The sequence below is a fragment of the Thamnophis elegans genome, chromosome 5 (assembly GCF_009769535.1).
Source record: "Thamnophis elegans isolate rThaEle1 chromosome 5, rThaEle1.pri, whole genome shotgun sequence".
NCBI lineage: Eukaryota > Metazoa > Chordata > Lepidosauria > Squamata > Colubridae > Thamnophis > Thamnophis elegans.
Genome location: NC_045545.1, coordinates 25576385 through 25595073, shown reverse-complemented (window position 1 = coordinate 25595073; position 18689 = coordinate 25576385). Strand labels below are relative to the sequence as shown.

At 41.4% G+C, this 18689-nt stretch overlaps 1 protein-coding gene across 1 annotated transcript in view; it reads left to right on the top strand.

The window, feature by feature from the left end:
• Positions 1–3227: 3227 nt before the first annotated feature.
• SGIP1 (SH3GL interacting endocytic adaptor 1) overlaps positions 3228–18689 on the top strand; it is an 82373-nt gene continuing 66911 nt past the window's right edge. Inside the window, exons 1-4 of the mRNA XM_032217806.1 lie at positions 3228–3278; positions 8651–8742; positions 13613–13637; positions 18303–18380. Of these exons, the coding sequence (XP_032073697.1) occupies positions 3228–3278; positions 8651–8742; positions 13613–13637; positions 18303–18380 (246 nt within the window). The remainder of the gene's footprint in view (positions 3279–8650; positions 8743–13612; positions 13638–18302; positions 18381–18689) is intronic.

Sequence of the window (18689 nt, the reverse complement as noted above, 5' to 3'; positions counted from 1 at the left end):
CTGCCCTCCCCAGCCCCCAGGAGCACTCTGAAAGCCTCCTAAAAGCTATGCACGGCCATTTTGGTAAAGGGGGCAGGGTTTCAGAAGGCAAAAAAATGCTGTATTCAGTGTATAAGACACACCCAGATTTTCAGCCTCTTTTTTGAAGGAAAAAGGTGTGTCTTATACTCTGAAAAATATATTTTCACTTTGCATTATAAGACTACTGTCTCATGCCAGCATTTCTAAGCATTAGTCCCCTATGTGACATCTGCTATTCTTTCTTGTAAAGAAGTTCAGTAAAATATTAATGAGCATATCAAATGGCCATGCCAACCAATCAAATTGTTCTTGTTTCTCTGAAGATAATTGTTTCTTCTCTTTTTTTCCAACAATGAAATATATTGAAGGAGTCAGAAAAATACAAAGCATTATTTGACTTTACACTAAATTTACACAAAATATTTTATGTCATTCAAGTTCTGAAAATACTGGGAATGGTTTAAATACCTGGATTATATGCAATACCTGATGCAGTACCTTGTACAAAAAATAAAATATATTTAATTGATAGTATTAAATGGGCCTATACCAGTGGTGGGTTTCAAAATTTTTTAGAACCTCTTCTGTAGGTGTGGCCTGCTTTGTGAGAGTGGCTTGCCAAACATGTGACTGGGTGGGAGTGGCTTGCCAGCCCTGTGACCGGGTGGGAGTGGCATGCCAGCCATGTGACTGGGTGGGGGTGGCCAACTTGTAAAATGTGGTGAAACTCACTTAACAATGCTCTTGCTTAGCAACCAAAATGTTGGTTCAGAAACTCTGGCATTTGAAGCATGCAAATCTTAAAGCTGTCAAGTTACAAGACCCTTGCACTCCTAACCCTTTAGGGGAAAAAAACCCCAGAGGTGTTCAAACTTGACAGCTTTAAGACTTGTGGACTTCAACTCCAGAATTCCTCCTCCAGTCATGTTGGCTCAGGAACTCTGGCATTGAAGTGTGCAAGTCTTAAAGCTGTCAAGTTACAAGACCCTTGGACCCCTAATCCTTTAGAAAAAAAACCCAGGGATGTTCAAACTTGACTGCTTTAAGACTTTAAGGTTTAGATAGGACTCTTAGAGATGGGCAGGGCGATTGGGGAGCCAGCCAATCAGTGAGCAGTGGGCGGGGCAAGCGTGGTGCAGATGGGCACATCGCTGAAATAGTCCAATGGAATGGCAGAGCCAATACCATTTCTTCCAGCTGTATTGCAGGAGTTACCAGAACGTAGTTGTACACAGTCACGAACTGCTTCTGGGACTCCGGCTCCGGATTTTGCCTCGAGGTTAACTTCTGAAGCCTTTTCCAGTAGTAGATATAACCACAAGGCAGTGGAGGTTTGTAATCAGAGTTTCCCTTCTCCTATAAGATGGTTCTGCTGCTTTATCTGCCGTTGGGGCATAGAGCCCTCTTCTGCCTTCAAAACCGTTGACTACCTTCTGCTGTAACCCTGGAAAGAGGCCCTTACAAGGTGCTACCAGCCGGGGCAGCTGGCCCAAGGTTTTTTAAGGAGGTGTTCCTCCTCCATCACTCACTTGTCCTGGCTTGTGTCTGGCAGAACCTGGCTTCCCATCTGGGCCCAGGATGGCAGGTTTTGTTATTTGTTATTGTTATTCTTCTAAAAATGCTTAGTGACAAGTATAAGGTGACCAGACGTCCTGCATTTGGCGGGACAGGCATGCCTTCTCATAATTTTTCCCACGTCCTGGGCCATTCCCAAAAGATCCCGCTTAATTTTGGCGCCTTCTTCAACTCACTCCTCCGCCCATCCCCTGCCGCTCGCATGGGTGGGGTAGCGTAGCGACTGAGCGGGTGGATGGGCGGGGGAGCAAGCTCGCCTTTCCAGCCCCACTTCCGGACAAGCCGTGGGAAAGCCTCCGTGAAAAGAGCCACCTGGGGCCACCGCTTCTTCTCCGAACTCAGAGTAAGTGATGGGCGGGGTGAGTGAGCGGGCAGATGGTGGTGGGATCGCCGCCTGCTGCACTGCAGCTGACTTGCCCCAGGCCGGGCGGGCTGGGAGGCTTTTGGGCATCCGGGCGGGAAGAGCACGGAGGAAGGCAGAGAGGAGCTCGACGCGACTCTGCTACTTCTGCTGGAGGAGGCCCTAGATAGGGAAGGCGGGTGGCGGGGCGGAGCAAGGGAGTGCAAACGGCGGATCCCAGCTCATATGCAGACGGAGCTCTCCAGGCACAGGAGCGCTGGAAAAGTGCTCCGCTCATGCACCCACCGGGACGGAGCACGCTCGCTCGCTCCAGCCCTGCCTGCCAGCACGCTAAAGTGCCAGCATGACTTTGAAGTGCTGGCTTGCCGCTTGCCTTCCACATCGGCCCACTCGGAAAGCAAGCCGGCCCTTCAAAGTCATGCCGGCAGTTTAGAACTCGGCCGCCATTCAGCGAAACATGTTTTGCTGAATGGTGGCCGAGGGGCATGCTAAAGTGCCGGCATGACTTTGAAGGGCTGGCTTGTCTTCCACGTCAGCCCGCGCAGAAGGCAAGCCAGCCCTTCAAAGTCATGCCAGCAGTTTAGAACTTGGCCGCCATTCAGCGAAACATGTTTTGCTGAATGGCGGCCGAGGGGCACGCTAAAGTGCCGGTATGACTTTGAAGTGCTGGCTTGCTTGCCTTCCACGTCGGCCCGCGCAGAAGGCAAGCCAGCCCTTCAAAGTCATGCCGGCAGTTTAGAACTCGGCCGCCATTCAGCGAAACATGTTTCACTGAATGGCGGCCGAGGGGCACGCTAAAGTGCTGGCATGACTTTGAAGGGCTGGCTTGCTTGCCTTCCACGTCGGCCCGCACGGAAAGCAAGCCAGCCCTTCAAAGTCATGCCGGCAGTGGGAAGCCTTTGCCAGCCTGATACCAGCTCTGAAGTTGCTTTCCTTTCTACTAAAGCCCCCGCTCAGCAAAGCAAGTCCGGGGAAGTCCTTTGCGCCGGCTAGAAAAGGTCTGCCGCGAACTGGGAAGCTGACGCACCCCCCTCCTCTCTGCCCCCCTCCACAACCCTGGATACCCTCTGCCGCTGTGCCTGAAGCATGGGAGCGCTCACCAGCCGGCAGAACGCCAGAGTGGAAGAGGTGGATGTCCCGTCCAATTCCCTCTACAGATACCCCCGGAAATCTGGTAAGACGGAGCGAGCAGGGGGGGAATATGCAAGAGGTTTGCGGGGAGTCCCGCATGGCAGGGTTTTGCGCGCGCTCCATACTCTGAGTTGAGGGAATGGCGAGCAGCGGCTGCAAACCCAGAGCTCAGCTAGGCAAGAGCTTTAAGGTGAGCGGTGGGACGGACCCTTGCTGTCAATCTCCCCCCCTTGTGCCTTTTCGCAGCTGTCCCGTCGTTCTCCCGCCAGTGGGGCTGCTCCTGTGATGGGGTCCCCCCCCCCATGGCTGCGAAGGAGTTTCCCGAGAGTTTTAGAGGGTCAGGAGTACGACCCTCATTGCAACGTTGCCCTTTGCAAGCTACAGCTGCTTGGGAGGGTGGTTATTTATTTATTTTTTCTTCTCACTTCCTCTTTCTTGCCGGCATGCAAGGATTGTGGTGGCGGCTCGGATGGAAATAGTGACATTCGTGGCATCGTGCTTGGGGTTAAAAGCTGCTTTTCGTTCGCAGCAGCAACTGCTCTTTGAGAATTCTTGCTTGAAAAAACAGGACTCCCTCACGCGGTCCTGAATTGAGGTCCATCTCCCTCCACCCCTAATTAAAAAGCCCCTGGTAAATTCTTGCCCGTCCTGTGCCACTTGGCATGCCTGCCTGTTTAGTTGTTATTGCACTGATTGCATTCTAAAATACCCCATCAATCTTCTGATGTAACATTTAACCATCCCCGCTGCTAATGAGAGTTCGCCCCTTCGCCTGCCGAGTTGGAGTCGGCGATGGGACGTGCGGGGTCGGTCGGTGGCTTGCTCGCTCCTCCCGCCGCAGCACCAGCAGCAACGGGACATGCTCGGGGAAGGGAGATCCAGAGCCACCTGCCCGGATTTGTGCTCCAGCCGTCACCACCGCTTCTGCTGCTGCTGCTGCTGCAGCCACCAGAGACTCCTTCCCCTCCGCCGCCCGCATGGGGTGGGGAGTGAGCACGTGAAAGGAGAAAGGGGTAAGGGCGACGGCTCCAGGACCCAGCGACCCATGGGAGCGCCGGAGGAACCGGACAGAGGTTGGGATGGAAAGGATTTCTCCGCCTCCGTCCCATCCTCTGGTGGCTTAAAGGGGCAGGACCCGGTTACCAGGCAGCTGGAGCTGCGGTGGCAACCACTTTACCATGGGCTTTATTACAGACACACCTGGGCTCGGCCCGAGAAGCGACGCCTCCAAAGGGCTGTCACCTGAGGCCACCTCGTTTCCTCTGCCCCGCCAGGTTGCGGAAAAATGAGCAGCTCGATTCTCCGCTCTCATTTTCCTCAGCCTCCGCGCTATTGATGTGTGGGGAGGGGGGTTTAAACCATCACCTTGCGCCAGAATTGATAGGAAATAAAAGGCTGAATTGTTTTTAGCCTACTTACCTCCCCAATATGCAAAAGATCACTTGGAGTTAAGTAAGACCTTTAAATGATATTTGCTTCAAAACGCTTAAGCAACTTGGTTTCCCTGCCTTTCAAGGAAGGCTTGTTGTTTAACTAGTTCTAATCCATCTCAGTAACAGATGATATTTCTTCAGGCAACCGGCAAACTATGATTTAGGTTTAAGGATTGGATTCTGAAACGTTTTGCTAAGATGGCATATCTGCCAAATCAAGGAACAAAATCATGCCCCCTAATCCCAAGAGGTTATCTTTTAGACTCAAGGTACTTTTCTCCTCTTGAAAATGCTTGTTTAATTGCTTTTTGCATTTATCTATAGATAGGTATGATAAGTTAATGAGTATTATTCATTTATTTATTAAATTTATATGCCACTCATCTTACTATCCAAAGTGATACTGAGAAGCTTACAATACAATAAAACAGCAATATAAAACGATTAAAATTAACAGGAACTTAGATAAATTTAGGAACCCAGTATATGAGTGACAATAGGTGGAAATTTCACTTTTACAATGCTATATGTATATGATATACTGTGTACATACATACACACACACACAGACGATTGTAAGTCAATTTGAATTAAATATGGAATTGCATCCACCTAATTTCTTTATATTAACATGAAGTAGGGTTGTGGGGAGTCAGAATAGTCAAGATGCTGGTTCCAGCCTATAATTGAAAACTATCTTTTTTGATCTCCTATTGCAGATGTCCCCATCTTGAAGGCTGTGATATATGTTACAAGGGCTGATCAGACTAATGGATATGGGGATATATGGTTACAGGTTTTTTGTTTAGAACAGTACAGCTAGTCCTTGACTTACAACGGTTCATTTAATGACTAATCAATTTACAGTAGCACTAAAAAAAGTGACTTAGGACCAGTGGTGAATCTTACTGGTTCACAAATGTGAGCATGCACATGTGAACAATTTGCCCCACGTCCCGATTTTTAAAATTTTTTTAATCAAGAACGCCCCTCCCCCTCCCGTCAATGGTGTCTCTCTTTACCAATGTTAAAATCTGGTCACCTTAGACAAGTATGTTATAAATCCCTTTATTACACAGATAGTCGTTAACTTACAACCATTCGTTTAGTGATCGGAGTTACAGGAACTTATGACCATTTTTCACACCATCACAGCATCCCCACAGTCACGTGATCGAAATTCAGATGCTTTCACAACTGACTCATATTTAGGATGGTTGCAATGTCTCAGGGCCATGTGATCACCTTTTGTGACCTTCTGACAAGTAAAATCAATGGGGAAACCAGATTCACTTCACAACTGGGTTACTCACTTAACAACTGTAGTGATTCACTTAACAAATGTGGCAAGAAAGGTAGTAAAATGGGGCAAAACTCACTTAACAAATGTCTCATTTAGCATTTTACAGAAATGTAGGACTCTATTGTGGTCATAAGTCGAGGATTACCTCCATAAGGTATAATAGCAATAGCAGTAGTAATAGCAGTAGACTTATATACCGCTTCATAGGCCTTTCAGGCCTCTCTAAGCGGTTTACAGAGAGTCAGCATATTGCCCCCAACAATCTGGGTCCTCATTTTACCCACCTCGGAAGGATGGAAGGCTGAGTCAACCCTGAGCCGGTGAGATTTGAACCGCTGACCTGCTGATCTAGCAGTAGCCTGCAGTGCTGCATTTAACCACTGCGCCACCTTGGCTCCTATAAAGACTCAGAACTGCCGTTGCTGGCTGCAATGCATAGCAAATTCCATGGCAGATTTAGATTTGACTCCTTATAATCTCTGATGTAGCCTTTCGTTGGATGGAAGGACTGTTCAAAATGTGTATTTTAGTTTTATCTTTGCAGTAGCCCGGTCTGGTTACACAATGCCTAGGATATCAGATTTTCTCTGCTTCCACCCTCAGTCCTTATGTATCTGTCCTTCTGATGACCCTGTTGCCCCAGCAAACTAACACAGTTGTGCAGATTCTACTCTCTAAAGATACTCTCAGGAAACGAAGGTGTGTCTGAGTAGCAAGACAATCATTAGTTTGACCTCTGGAGGTTAAATGGGTGGGTGTCACTGTAGCAACAAGTTGTGAGCTAGCTCTGCGAAGCTAAGAGAAGCTATTTTGTTCTGGCTTACACAATGTTCATGTAAACATGGGTAGGGAGGTTTCAGGGAAGGTTTTTATTTTCATTCAAGGATTGAAAAAAAGGAGATGGATTATACCACAGGGGAAAGTGTATGGAATCGCTTGCAGCCCTAAAGCTAAGTGAAGATAGGTGCAATGCTTCTGTTCCCAGCATTGTATTGCAATGAAGGCAGAACTGATAGTAGCAATCAATAATGTTTATTTGGTCAATGACCAGCAAAAATGTATAAGAACGAAAACAAAGTGAAGCAAGTAAATACAATAATAATCCAACAAGTACCAGAATAAATCATACAATATAACATTTACTCCTCCGTTATTATGTTAATGCAATTGTAACCCGGGTCATAAATCTAAAACATTGATAAGTGCAAAACAAAAATAGCAATTGTATAGCCCCTACAGTGTATTAGTTAAGATACTAAATAGATTTCTAAGAAAATAACTAAATAACAACTTGCTGCAGGCAGGTTATTTAAAAAATAGTAACCTACCAAATTACAGGTCCATTAAACAACTTTTCAACTGTAGAAGATTGCTGTGAGTTCAGTGTCTTCTTGTCAGCACTCCTTCATTGAGTAATTAGGAAAGAAAACCACAAGACTCCATTGATAGAAATCAAGTGTACTTTTACTAATTATAAATGATCAGAAGCGTAGCAAAGCGAAGACTGATTATTTAGGCGCGAAAGCGAGTGATATTTAAAATATCCCATTCCCCACCCCTTGGCATCCCAGTTGCAGTCCAATCATAATTCTCCCAATTGTCAGGTGTGAGATAACTTCGAAAGGCATCACCAAGATGGAATGTCGGTGCCGTTGGCCTTGGCGGGAACCTCCTCCGCATGTGCAGTCCAACAGGCAGCAGAACTCCAGAATCTTCCTCAAGTAAACCCCTCCCAAATACCATGCCCCCCCTCCCCGTTTCAATGGCAGCCGAAGCAGCAGCAAAGCAGAGGCTGACACTTCTGTATTTAGTTTTTTTTTAAATTCTCATCCAGTTTGATAAAAAGAACTTTTTCATTTATCTTTTTTTTTCAAAGAGAGTAAACTTAATTACTTAATAACTAAAGGTGGCTAACATACCTAATATTCTTCCTCTTCTTCATGTCCCAACAACAACAACCCTGTAAAGTGGGCTGGGCTGAGAAAAGTCACCTAGTCCAAAGTCACCTAGTCGACTTTCACACCTAAGGCAGGACTAGAACTCACAATCTCTTAGTTTTGAGGTCAGCACCTTCACCACTAGACCATATTGGCTCATCTCCTCTGATGGGAAGTTTTGGATATTGTTCTCTTCAGCATTTAAAAAATATAAATAATGTAATTGGTAATATAATATAATAAATATAAGTAATGTCAATCAAAACTGTTTGCTTTTATAATTGTGTCTGTTTGTATGTGTGTGTGAATTTATTAATGTAGAAGAGTATGACAGGAATACCAAAATAGCATTGTAAAAAACAACAAAAATGTATCTATTTCTTAAAATATTTAGTTTTATTTACTCTGCTGAGGGAGTTTGCCATTTATAATTTAGTCTTTAACAGAACCATTATTCACTTGTAATTGTCTATTAAACCAGTAAAACTCATAGTAAATCATTCCTTTTGCATGAAAAAGCCCTCTACATTCTATTGAGCTGTGTAATATAAAGTCCTCTATAATTCTTTATTCGTTATATGACAATACTGTTTATTTTTAAAGCACAACTCTTACTGCCAAGTATGTTGAATCGGATTGTCCGCTAAGCCATCTGCTGCAGGGGTCTCCAAACCCCGACCTGTGGATTGGCACCGGGCTGTGGCATGCCAAAAACCAGGCCGCGCAAACAAGCGAAGCCCAATCCATGGGATGCAGTCAGCATGCGAAACCACGCTTTCTCCGGTCCATGGAAAAACCTCTCTCCACAGAACCAGTGCCTGCTGCCCCAAAGGTTGGGGACCACTGATCTACTGTATGACTTAACCCAGTTTAAAGCTGCCTGATATAGCCCATTATTTTTTCTCCTGTCTCCACAGGATTGAAAAAGCGTACAAGGAAAGCCTTTGGAATACGGAAGAAAGAAAAGGATACCGATTCCACGTAAGTATGTACTGTGAATTAACAGTCTGAAGATAGAGAGAGTTAGATTGGATCCTGTCCCACCCTTAGAACAGTGCCCTCTAATGAGATCTAGATGGTATGCCTTCCCTCTCGTGGTTCCCGGCCTCTCTAACAGTATCTATATATGTATTTGAACCCTAACTTTATCATTTTTACAAATAACTATTGAGGATACAAATAAAAAAATAAATAAAACTCAAGGCAGTGAACATATCTAACACACCTTCCTTCTCTTATTTTCCCCACAACAGTCCTCTCAGGTGGGTTGGGCTGAGAGAAAGTGACTGGTCCAAAGAACCCCAGCTGGTTTTCATGCCTAAGGCAGGACTTGGAATTGTGGTCTCCTGCTTTCTATCTTGGTGTCTTCAATACTGAGCCAAGGTCCTGTGTTGGGAATATGTCCCTTGATGGCAATTTTATTATGCCATGGATTATTTTAGTTGGTGTTTTCATCTGTTTATCTAATGCACCACTTTTCCTTTTTTTGTGATTCTGAATTTATTGTTAATTGTCATTCAAAATAATGTTTTAGTTGGGTGGGTGGCCTATAAATATGAATTTGTAAACCAACACACACATACATAACTGGAGCTGTTTCATGAATGAGGCTGTTTTACACAAACAATGAAAGCACAGTTGCTCATTTCTCTGGTTCCCTAATAGGACAACTATATTTTATCTAAATTGTCAAAGAAATGAAGCTTGCAAGTTTGATTGAATTCATTCAACACTGTGAATATAGAGACTTACTGAAGGTAGAGGCCCAATTTTCAAAAAAGAAAAAAAGAAAGAAAGAAAGAAAGAAAGAAAGAAAGAAAGAAAGAAAGAAAGAAAGAAAGAAAGAAAGAAAGCTTTTCTGATGTCCGTCAAGAATTGACTTGGATTATTTAGTTACAGTATAGCACAAAATTCTATTGTTAGTTTACAAGAGTTTTTAAAATGAAACTGTTTTCCAGGGTGAGATGCTTAACAGTTCCTGGATATGTGAGGGGGAAAATATTTTAAGTATGTTGCTGCTTTCTGTTTCTCGAAGACATTTTTCCACACCTACACCTTTTTTCCCCTGAGAAGTTTCATAGCAAATATCAAAAAAGCTTAAAAATTGGAAAGTAGAGAGATCAAGGAAATTCACAAGAATGTTTCCATTTTTGACATATGTGAAAATTCTTTTGATCATCCTGCACCATTTTTTTGAGTACTATGATTACTGCTGATCAAATGCCTCTCCTTTAATTATGTTTATTTGACATGTTTTAAATCATGTTTTTGCATAATGTGTAAAATAAAATAATTTTTGTGATCAGATTTATGGAATAGTTTATCACCTCCACCCCCTAAATTGTTTAAATGTGCAGAATAGAGAAAATGTCACCCAATGTCCCACTTTCCATCTCTATTCTGCTCTGTTAAGTATATTCAAAGGTTAAAGCTGGAATAAACCAAAGGCAGGAATAATTCTTTTGGAATTCTCCATGCTCATTGTTGACAGTATTGTTTTCAATGGTTCTAGAAAGTTCTGTTATGTCCTGCCCAAAATGTGAAGCCAAGTTTTGCATAAGAGGTAAAACTTTACCATAGACTTGGTTTGACTAAATTACTTAATAAGGTGCTAGAGGAAGATGCTTTCAGCTATTCATAAAATCCATTTAAAATGACAAGGGGGAGCCCCATTGAGTGCATTGAAACTCCTGGATTTATTGGCCTATTAAATATATGAGGCAGTAGATTAAAGATAGAAAACATGTATGTGTTTGTATGCTTGCATGTGTATAAAAAAGGAAAGCAGTGGAGGCAAATCAGCTAAGAAATCGAATGTACAGTTCAGTGGTGGGTTTCAAAAATTTTTGGAACCTCTTCTGTAGGTGTGGCCTGCTTTCCGGGTCCACTGGTGGAACCTCTTCTAACCGGTTCGGTAGATTTGACGAACCGGTTCTACCGAATAGGTGCAAACTGGTAGGAACCCACCTCTGGTCCAGTTGGTATTAGCACACAGGCTGTTTCTTAGCATCAGGTTAGAGACGCCCATAAAACAGTTGGGGTGCACTATCTGCATCACTAATGCAGATTGTAGCCTAGGGCATCCAGCTGAAATTATCTAAACGAATGTTTGTAGTGAAGTGTGTGTGTGCGTGTGTGAGTGAGTGTGTTTGTGTGTGTAAAGATGGCCAAGGTCTCCATCCTGATAACTGCTCAAATTCACTCATGCCTGCCTGTCACACTTAAAGGAGAGCATTAGCTGATGCTCTTTCCTAGTGGCTGCTAACACTAACTAGATGGGAAAACACCACCAATTGAATTGACCAATCATTGCCCTTCAGTGTTTTACAGTAAGCCTGAAAAGATATATCCATTTACAAGCTTTAATGAGACAGATTAGGGTTCAGATTTCAGGGCAGTGCAAATTATGCTGTGATATACTTTTTCAAGGACTGAAAGGATGTATATTGACGTAGCCATAAAAATCCTTTAGCTGACATATCCTACAGCAGTGGCCACATTCACTGAGAACTGTTGAAATTGTAATCTAACATATCTGTGTCATACACACACCCCAAATCAAGAAAGACATGTAGTGATTCTTCCAGGCAGATTTTTTTATTGTTCCACACCTATAGACAGAATCTTGCCAAACTGAAGCCCCCTACTATCTACTGTACATCAAGGATATAATCTGAGATTATTAAGGAGCAACTGTGTTCACCCTCTTTCTCTCACACAAACTATCTGAACTGAGCTGTGGAATACACTCCATCCCTCCTGGAAATCCTGCTCACAACATAAAATCACATCCTGCCAAGGAATCAAATTGAATTAGGTTGAATTATATTAAAAAGAAATATGGACTATACATGAAAGGAACACATCTGAATAGGAGATGGAGATGTAAACATGAGTCAACTTGTGTTGTCAGTTATCCAGGTGTTTTCCTGACAGTCACACTCATAACTTCATAACAGCGCTGAAATTCAATCACAGCAATCCAGTAACAGAAATGTTAAAAGGAGGAACTTACAATGAATGACATCTAGCCTTGTAGGTTCACCAAGCTAAATGCTAGCATTATTCTGAATAATTTAAAAGGATCTTTTCTAAGCACTCTAGAATCTAATTTTTAATGAGCTAGTCAAAATATAGTTTAGAAACAGATGAATTAACAAAGACATCAACAAGTACTCTATACCAGTGATGGCGAACCTATGACACGCGTGTCAGTGCTGACACGCGAAGCCATTTGGGGTGACACGCACAGGATTTCATGCGATTCATCCTCGGCTCCTGCACGGCCGCCGAGGATGAAAGAATCTGTGCTGGAGGAACGGGGGGGGCGGGACATGTGATCTCCCCTGCCCACACTCACTTACTGTATCGCCGCCGCCCCTTTCTGAGCGCAGGGGCTGCTGGTAAGGCGTGCGTGCCGTGCGCACATATGTCATCAGCGTGGTGAGGGAGGACCCACAGGAGAGGAGCGCGGGAACAGTGCGCGCCTCTCTCCAGTCAGGCCGGCACAGAGAGTCTACTCCTGGGACTGTCGGTTATGACCGCACCACACTTATCTCAGTTCACGGCAGGGCTGTGGAGTCTGCTGCTTCCAGCTCCACGTCCTCATCAACATGCCGCTCCGGCCCGCCCCCGCTATGAATATTCATATTCTTCGCCCTCACGTCACTAGGAATATTCATAGGAGGGGCGGGCTGGAGCGGCATGTTGATGAGGACGTGGAGCTGGAAGCAGCCGACTCCACAGCCCTGGTTCACGGCACCCCAAACAAGTTCAATAATATCAAGGGCAACATACGAAATTGACTGATGAACAAAGAAGTTACTAAGCAGGTATGTTAAATAATTTGTTTTTGGTTTATTAAATACAATTATATATTGCAATTATACATTTTTGTAGTTTAAACTATAAATTGCGCAAAATTATGTTTTTGTCGAAGTGACACACAACGCGAGTTATGCTCGATTTTTTGCCGATTTTTGACACACCACGCCAAAAAGGTTGCCCATCACTGCTCTATACAATTCAATTGTTGATTATTTTATGTCTTTTCAGTGATGCTCCAGCATCAATTCTGAAATAATTATAGAGAGAGGTGGATGAAAATAATGCCTTTTATTAAGCGAGAAAGGCATTTTTGAAGCATTCTAGGAAACAGAAATTTATAGAGGTTTTGCATTGGTAACTCTGTTTTATTGCTACACCAATTAGGGTGGTTATTAATGTATGGGCCTTTTCGCTTGCATGTTGTGTGAATGTTGCTGAGTCCTGTGAAACACCACAGTTTGTATAAATAAGTACACTACTTTCATGCTACCCAACCTCTAGTGAATATCCATCTCTGAGGTCATGCAGTTGCCTAGCCCTCCATATATGTGTGAATGTATGCGGAGGGAAGCAAATGTGTGTACAGAACAGCTTTCCCCAGTGTTGACATTTTCCACATTTGCAGATTCCAACTCAGAATCCTCAGCTGTAGCCATGCTGACTGGAATCTGGAAGCTGAAGTCCCCTGGGAAAAGGGGGTGACAGAATTGATGTTGGCATAATTTTTGCCAATTAAAGATGGGAGGAATGTAGGTTAAGGAGGCAGTGAGGAAAAATCCTATTTATGATATGAGATTTATGTACAGAGGCAGTAGTGCAGTTTAATAATTTGATTTTGGGGATACGTTTGTTGCTTTATTTTTTTTATTATACTGTTTCGTTAGAAACATTTGAAGCAAAAATATGATTTTAAGAAGCAGAATCATTTTCAGTGCAGCTATTTTATTGAGCAGTGGTGATAATTAAATTAATGTAGATTTTTGGACTTCATATAGTAATAGAACCTATTTTAATTTTATTACAGAGGATCACCAGACCGAGATGGAACTGTAAGTTTTAAAGATATTTCTTTCTTAAATTAGCCTTTATTTTCAACTAGTTGTATCCTATAGAAAATATGCCTTAAGCGTTCTTAAATCTTCTTCCCTATTTCTATTTTAATATTTTGAATATATTCACTATATTCTATAGTTAATGTAGAATATTCTATATTTTAAATTTACATAATACATTTCAATATATTTTGATTTTACTTGTATCTAGTCTAAGGCCTTTACCTCCTCTTCAAATTTCAAAAAGTTTCAATTATTATACCAAGATTTAAAATTGGAAAAGCAGTTTCTGTAATTGAGAAAATGAACTGAAGGTCATCACAACCAGGAAAAAATAGAAATAAGAAAGAAGGTCTGCTCTTAAATTATTGTTGCTTTCATTTATGGGCTTAAGATTTTCATACATGCTAGAACTAATTTTAGAAAGAAACTTACTTCGGCTATTAGACTTTATGTTTGCCATAAAGAATGTTGGGCTCAGATACAAATTTAACTTTGTTTTATATTGGTTCCTGATTTCAGAAGGCTTCTTCATATTTATCTGGTGAGAAAAAAAATGGGGGTAATTGTTGAGTGTGCTCAACAGATCTTCACAAACAGACTGAAGACCCAGAAAACTCCTATTATTTGCTTTCAATATTTTTGTATTTTATTCTATAATTTAATAAAAATGTTATTTAAAAAAAGGAATGAAGACCTAGAAATTTTGAATCCTAAGGGCCTTTCCAGATGATACTTTTCTGAACAGTGAATGAACTTCTAGTACATGGATTATGAGCTGGATTCATGAAGTCCAATTGATGTCCAGAAAAAAGCATTTTCCCAGCATATTTATGTCACGGGTGAATGTTGGTTCTTCTAGCTGGCATGTCCATCTAGTTTTGGGGGCAAAGCTGTATTGGTTGAATTGTGGACTGAATCATATAAAATCTCATCATTAATGACCAGCATCCTCTACCTACCAATTTTATAATTCCCGATTGAAAGTTTCTCCCATTCTTTCTTTTAAAAAGTTTGTGTAATCCCTTACACAATACAGAAATATAGAATTCCATATGTTTATCCTTTTTAAGAAGTGATAAACTTAAAGAATATTTTCATTTCCTTTTTTAAAGTAATCATCTATTATAAAAAATGGTTTCTTTTAATTGAGTTCTGAGTTGGGAAGGTTTTATTAATATAGAAGTATATGCCTTCTAGATACCTTTTTAAAAGTGTCTTCTGTGAAGTAAGGCATCTTTTGCTTCCTCACAATTACACTTCTTACTACTGCTGAGAATGAGCTTTGTCTTCTGGAAAAGTCCTAATACAATTTTTGCTGATCTAACTTTTTGAACATCTGACCCAAGATCCTTAATCCTCCCACCTTAACATAATTCCTTTTCAGCCCAATAGCAGTGATTTCTGAAGAACTGAATTGGGTAGAAATGCTTGTAGTTGCAATCTAGGTTGAAAAAAGCTGGCATCTACACATCATCCTGCATCCCCCTTATGTCCCCTCATTGCATTTAATTTTCCCCTTTTTCTTTTTAAACAAAAGTAGACCACACCTGGAACACTTATGTATAACAGTTTGGTCAAAGCTCTGTTCAGCAGAAGAAGAAAAAAGACATAGACTTTCCTAACTTGCAAGCTGATTCATTCCTCAGATCCCATTCATAGAGCAGTCTATTCTGTACTGATAATTTAAACTAGTGGTTCTTCAACTGCTTGACAAATTACACCTTTTCCCAGTCTCGGCTAATTTCATTCATTCATTCATTCAATCAATCAATCAGTCAGTCAGTCCATCAATCAATCAATCAATCAATCAATCAACCAATCAAAATTTTATTGCCATCGATCTCAATGAATATGGGCAACAATAAAGCAATAAAACAGTCAAACCAATAAAAATACTAAACCCGTTCAATGAAATATACATAGGAGCAAGATACATGGCTACATAGCCAGGAAATGGGGTCCTTGACATAGTCAGTGGCCCAGGCTCCAGTACACAGCCAGATGTTTAAGGTATTATGAAAAGCTAACATGGTTGGAACTATTCTGATCTCTTGGGGGGGGGGGGTTTCCATAGTGCAAGGGCCACTGCAGAAAAGGTTTGTGTTCTGGTCCTGCCAGCTGACATTCTTAGATAAGTGGTGGTTAAACTGGGGATAATTACCCAAAATTATAATTTGGCATATCCTTGGAACAATGGAGCTATTCATTAAAGACCCTTTTTTCTGTGGGAGCAATGACTCCAACTGGTGCAGAATGTGTTGTGCAGCATGATCATTCTGCTTTACATGGTTGGACAGGTAGAAACTCTTGAAAAAAGGTAATCCCTCAGATACCCCAGTCCTAAGCCATGCAAGGTTTTAAAGGTAATCCAAATAGTACTTTGGATTGCACCTGGAAATCCACCAGTAACCAGTGCAGCTCACACAAAAGTAGTGTTACATGTGCCAAATATCTGGCAACATTTACTATCTGTGCCACCACATTCTGCACCAGTTGGAGTCATTACTCCCACAGAAAAAAAGGCTCTATTGTTTTACACAAACATCTCAGTAATAGTTGTCTCCATCCAAATCTTCAACTCACAAACAAGCCCTTATGAGTTGTTCCATTGTCTCAGGATGGGCCAAATTGTCAATTTGGGTAATTATCCCCAGTTTAACCACCACTGATCTAAGCACAAGAAAGAGTTGGTAGCTTTCCTGGAGCTGCTATTGGACATGGAGGCAACAAAATACAGTCCTTTCTTCTTTAAACACATCCCAGCTTGCTTACATCATTCTCAAAGTGGAGCCCATAGGTTTTGCATATAGCATGTGCACCATAGCTTTGTCACACAGATGAAATAATTGTGTTCTTGGATCTCAGTGTTTGAAGCAAATACAGAGGCCAGATCATTTGCATGATGATGTCATGACAGATGTATTGTCCTTTGTCCTCATTATCCTCCTAGAAACATCCTAAAATCTGTGTTTTGCCCTTGCCCTATCTTACTAGCAACTTGGGGAGACAAGCAGTTTATATTGAGGAAATAAAGGGGGAAAGAGTAAGTCTTCCCTGCCACTCACTGTCTTGATTTATTTTTCCTTCCCACTTTCTGCAATCTTGGTTAGTGAATTATTTTTAATAGCCAAGCATATTTTTTCCACACAGCTTAGAATTTGGCTCGCACAGTTTAAATCAAATCAAATCTTTATTAAAGTCATGAGCATTGACTCACACAGATACAGTTTCCATTAAATCAGCCATACTAATAATGTGCTCGTGTAGTTTTCTGTTCCTCCCATCTTTCCATTTTCAAGCAAAATCATATTTCTGAAAAATTTAAAATGAGACAGGGAGCTTATCAAGCAGGTAACTTTCTTATAACTTTGCCTTCTGTCTTCAGTCTTTGGCTTCATCTTTACTTCTGTTAGTCTGGTATATTCACTGTCTGTGACACCTAGTTCTTTTCTCTGGGTTTCAGTACTGCTGAAGCCTGAAGCTAAAGATTATTTTTATCCAGTAATTTTGCATTCTTTCAAATGACATTATTTGCTTTTCATGTGACTACGGAGATTCTCAATCATCCAGGTCATGGTTGTCCCAAAGGTGCTTTTTCAAGAGGCAACTGGACTTTCTGATTTTTCTTTGAAAAATTCCTTTAACTTCTCACCCAAGAAGCTTCTTCAGCTGTGACACCATTCCCCACTATCCTGTCAGCTCTGAAGAAGCTTCTTGGATGAGAAGTGAAACATCTTCAAAGAAAAACCAGAAAGTACAGTTGCCTCTTGAAAAAGTACATTTGGGATTTCTATTCTATAGTTTATAAAATATGTTAAATGTCTCTTAAAATGGTATAAGAAATTTTCTTCCTTTGTGGGACATGTTTACTCTGACTAGAATGATTGGGACTATATTCCAGTCAGTAGATTTCCCATCAGGCTCAATTTTGTTCCTAGTTTCAAAGTTTGATATTGTGAATAAACCTAAATCTAAGAAAAGCTGTTTATTTAGTAAACTGAAGAATTAATTGCAAGTTTCTGGATGTGGCATCTCCATTATTATAAAACAAACTTTCAATTTTTATAGTTTCTATCCCATCTTGGAGTAACAACCCAATACAATCCATGACTACAGTTTCTAGTCCTAAGAAAATACCGTCTTTCCTGCAACTATTCAAAACTTACTGAACACCAAAATAGTATTGATCTCTTTTCTCACAGACAAACAGGATGAATTTAGGATCTTATCCCTTTTATATAGTTCAAGATTGCTTAATTAAATTATTCCTAAAATTGATCTGTCCAGTTTTATCGGAAAATATATACTGCATTGAAATACAAAATTGAAAAGGCTATTGACTGATGAAAAAGAGAGAGAAGAGGAAGATGAGGTTTTAAAATACATAGCAATCTAATGTTCTCTTAATAGACCATGAAATGATATTTAAAATCATGATAGCTGTCAGCTGAATTCCCTTACAATGCCTAACTTCTGATGAATAGAGCGGTACTCTATGTTCCAAAATAGTCTGCTGATAGCAACATTAATTTGGCAAATAATTCCTTCAGAAAGTGCATTTTCAGCTTGCTTACTCCATGTAGTTTTCATGTATTTATTCTTAAGTCAAACCACCAAACACTTTAACCCTTTTTCTACAAAAAACAAAATCCATTCCAGCCACCCAGCCCTCATCCTCATGATCCATCCTACAATAGCAAACCAGAATGTACCCAGGAAGGCGGAAAAGCAGTTTCGGTAAGAATGTGAATATTGGCTTAAAGCTTCAAGTGGGTTGGTTACAATGTTGAAACTGCAACAGTTTTGTTTTTTTCTTTAAAATTCCCTAATGCATCTTTGATATTCTTCATGTGTTATGTATTGAAATGTACTTTCATCATTGGTGCTCCAGATAGGATGACTAATGTTTCACTTTTACACAAACTACGGTCTAAGTGGTGTAGCTCTTTGTAATTGGAAGGGTAGCTTTTTGTCAATGAACATACTTTCTAAGTGCTGTTCAAGGCTTTCTGGTATGGCATCCAGTGTGCCAATAGCCACTGCAGC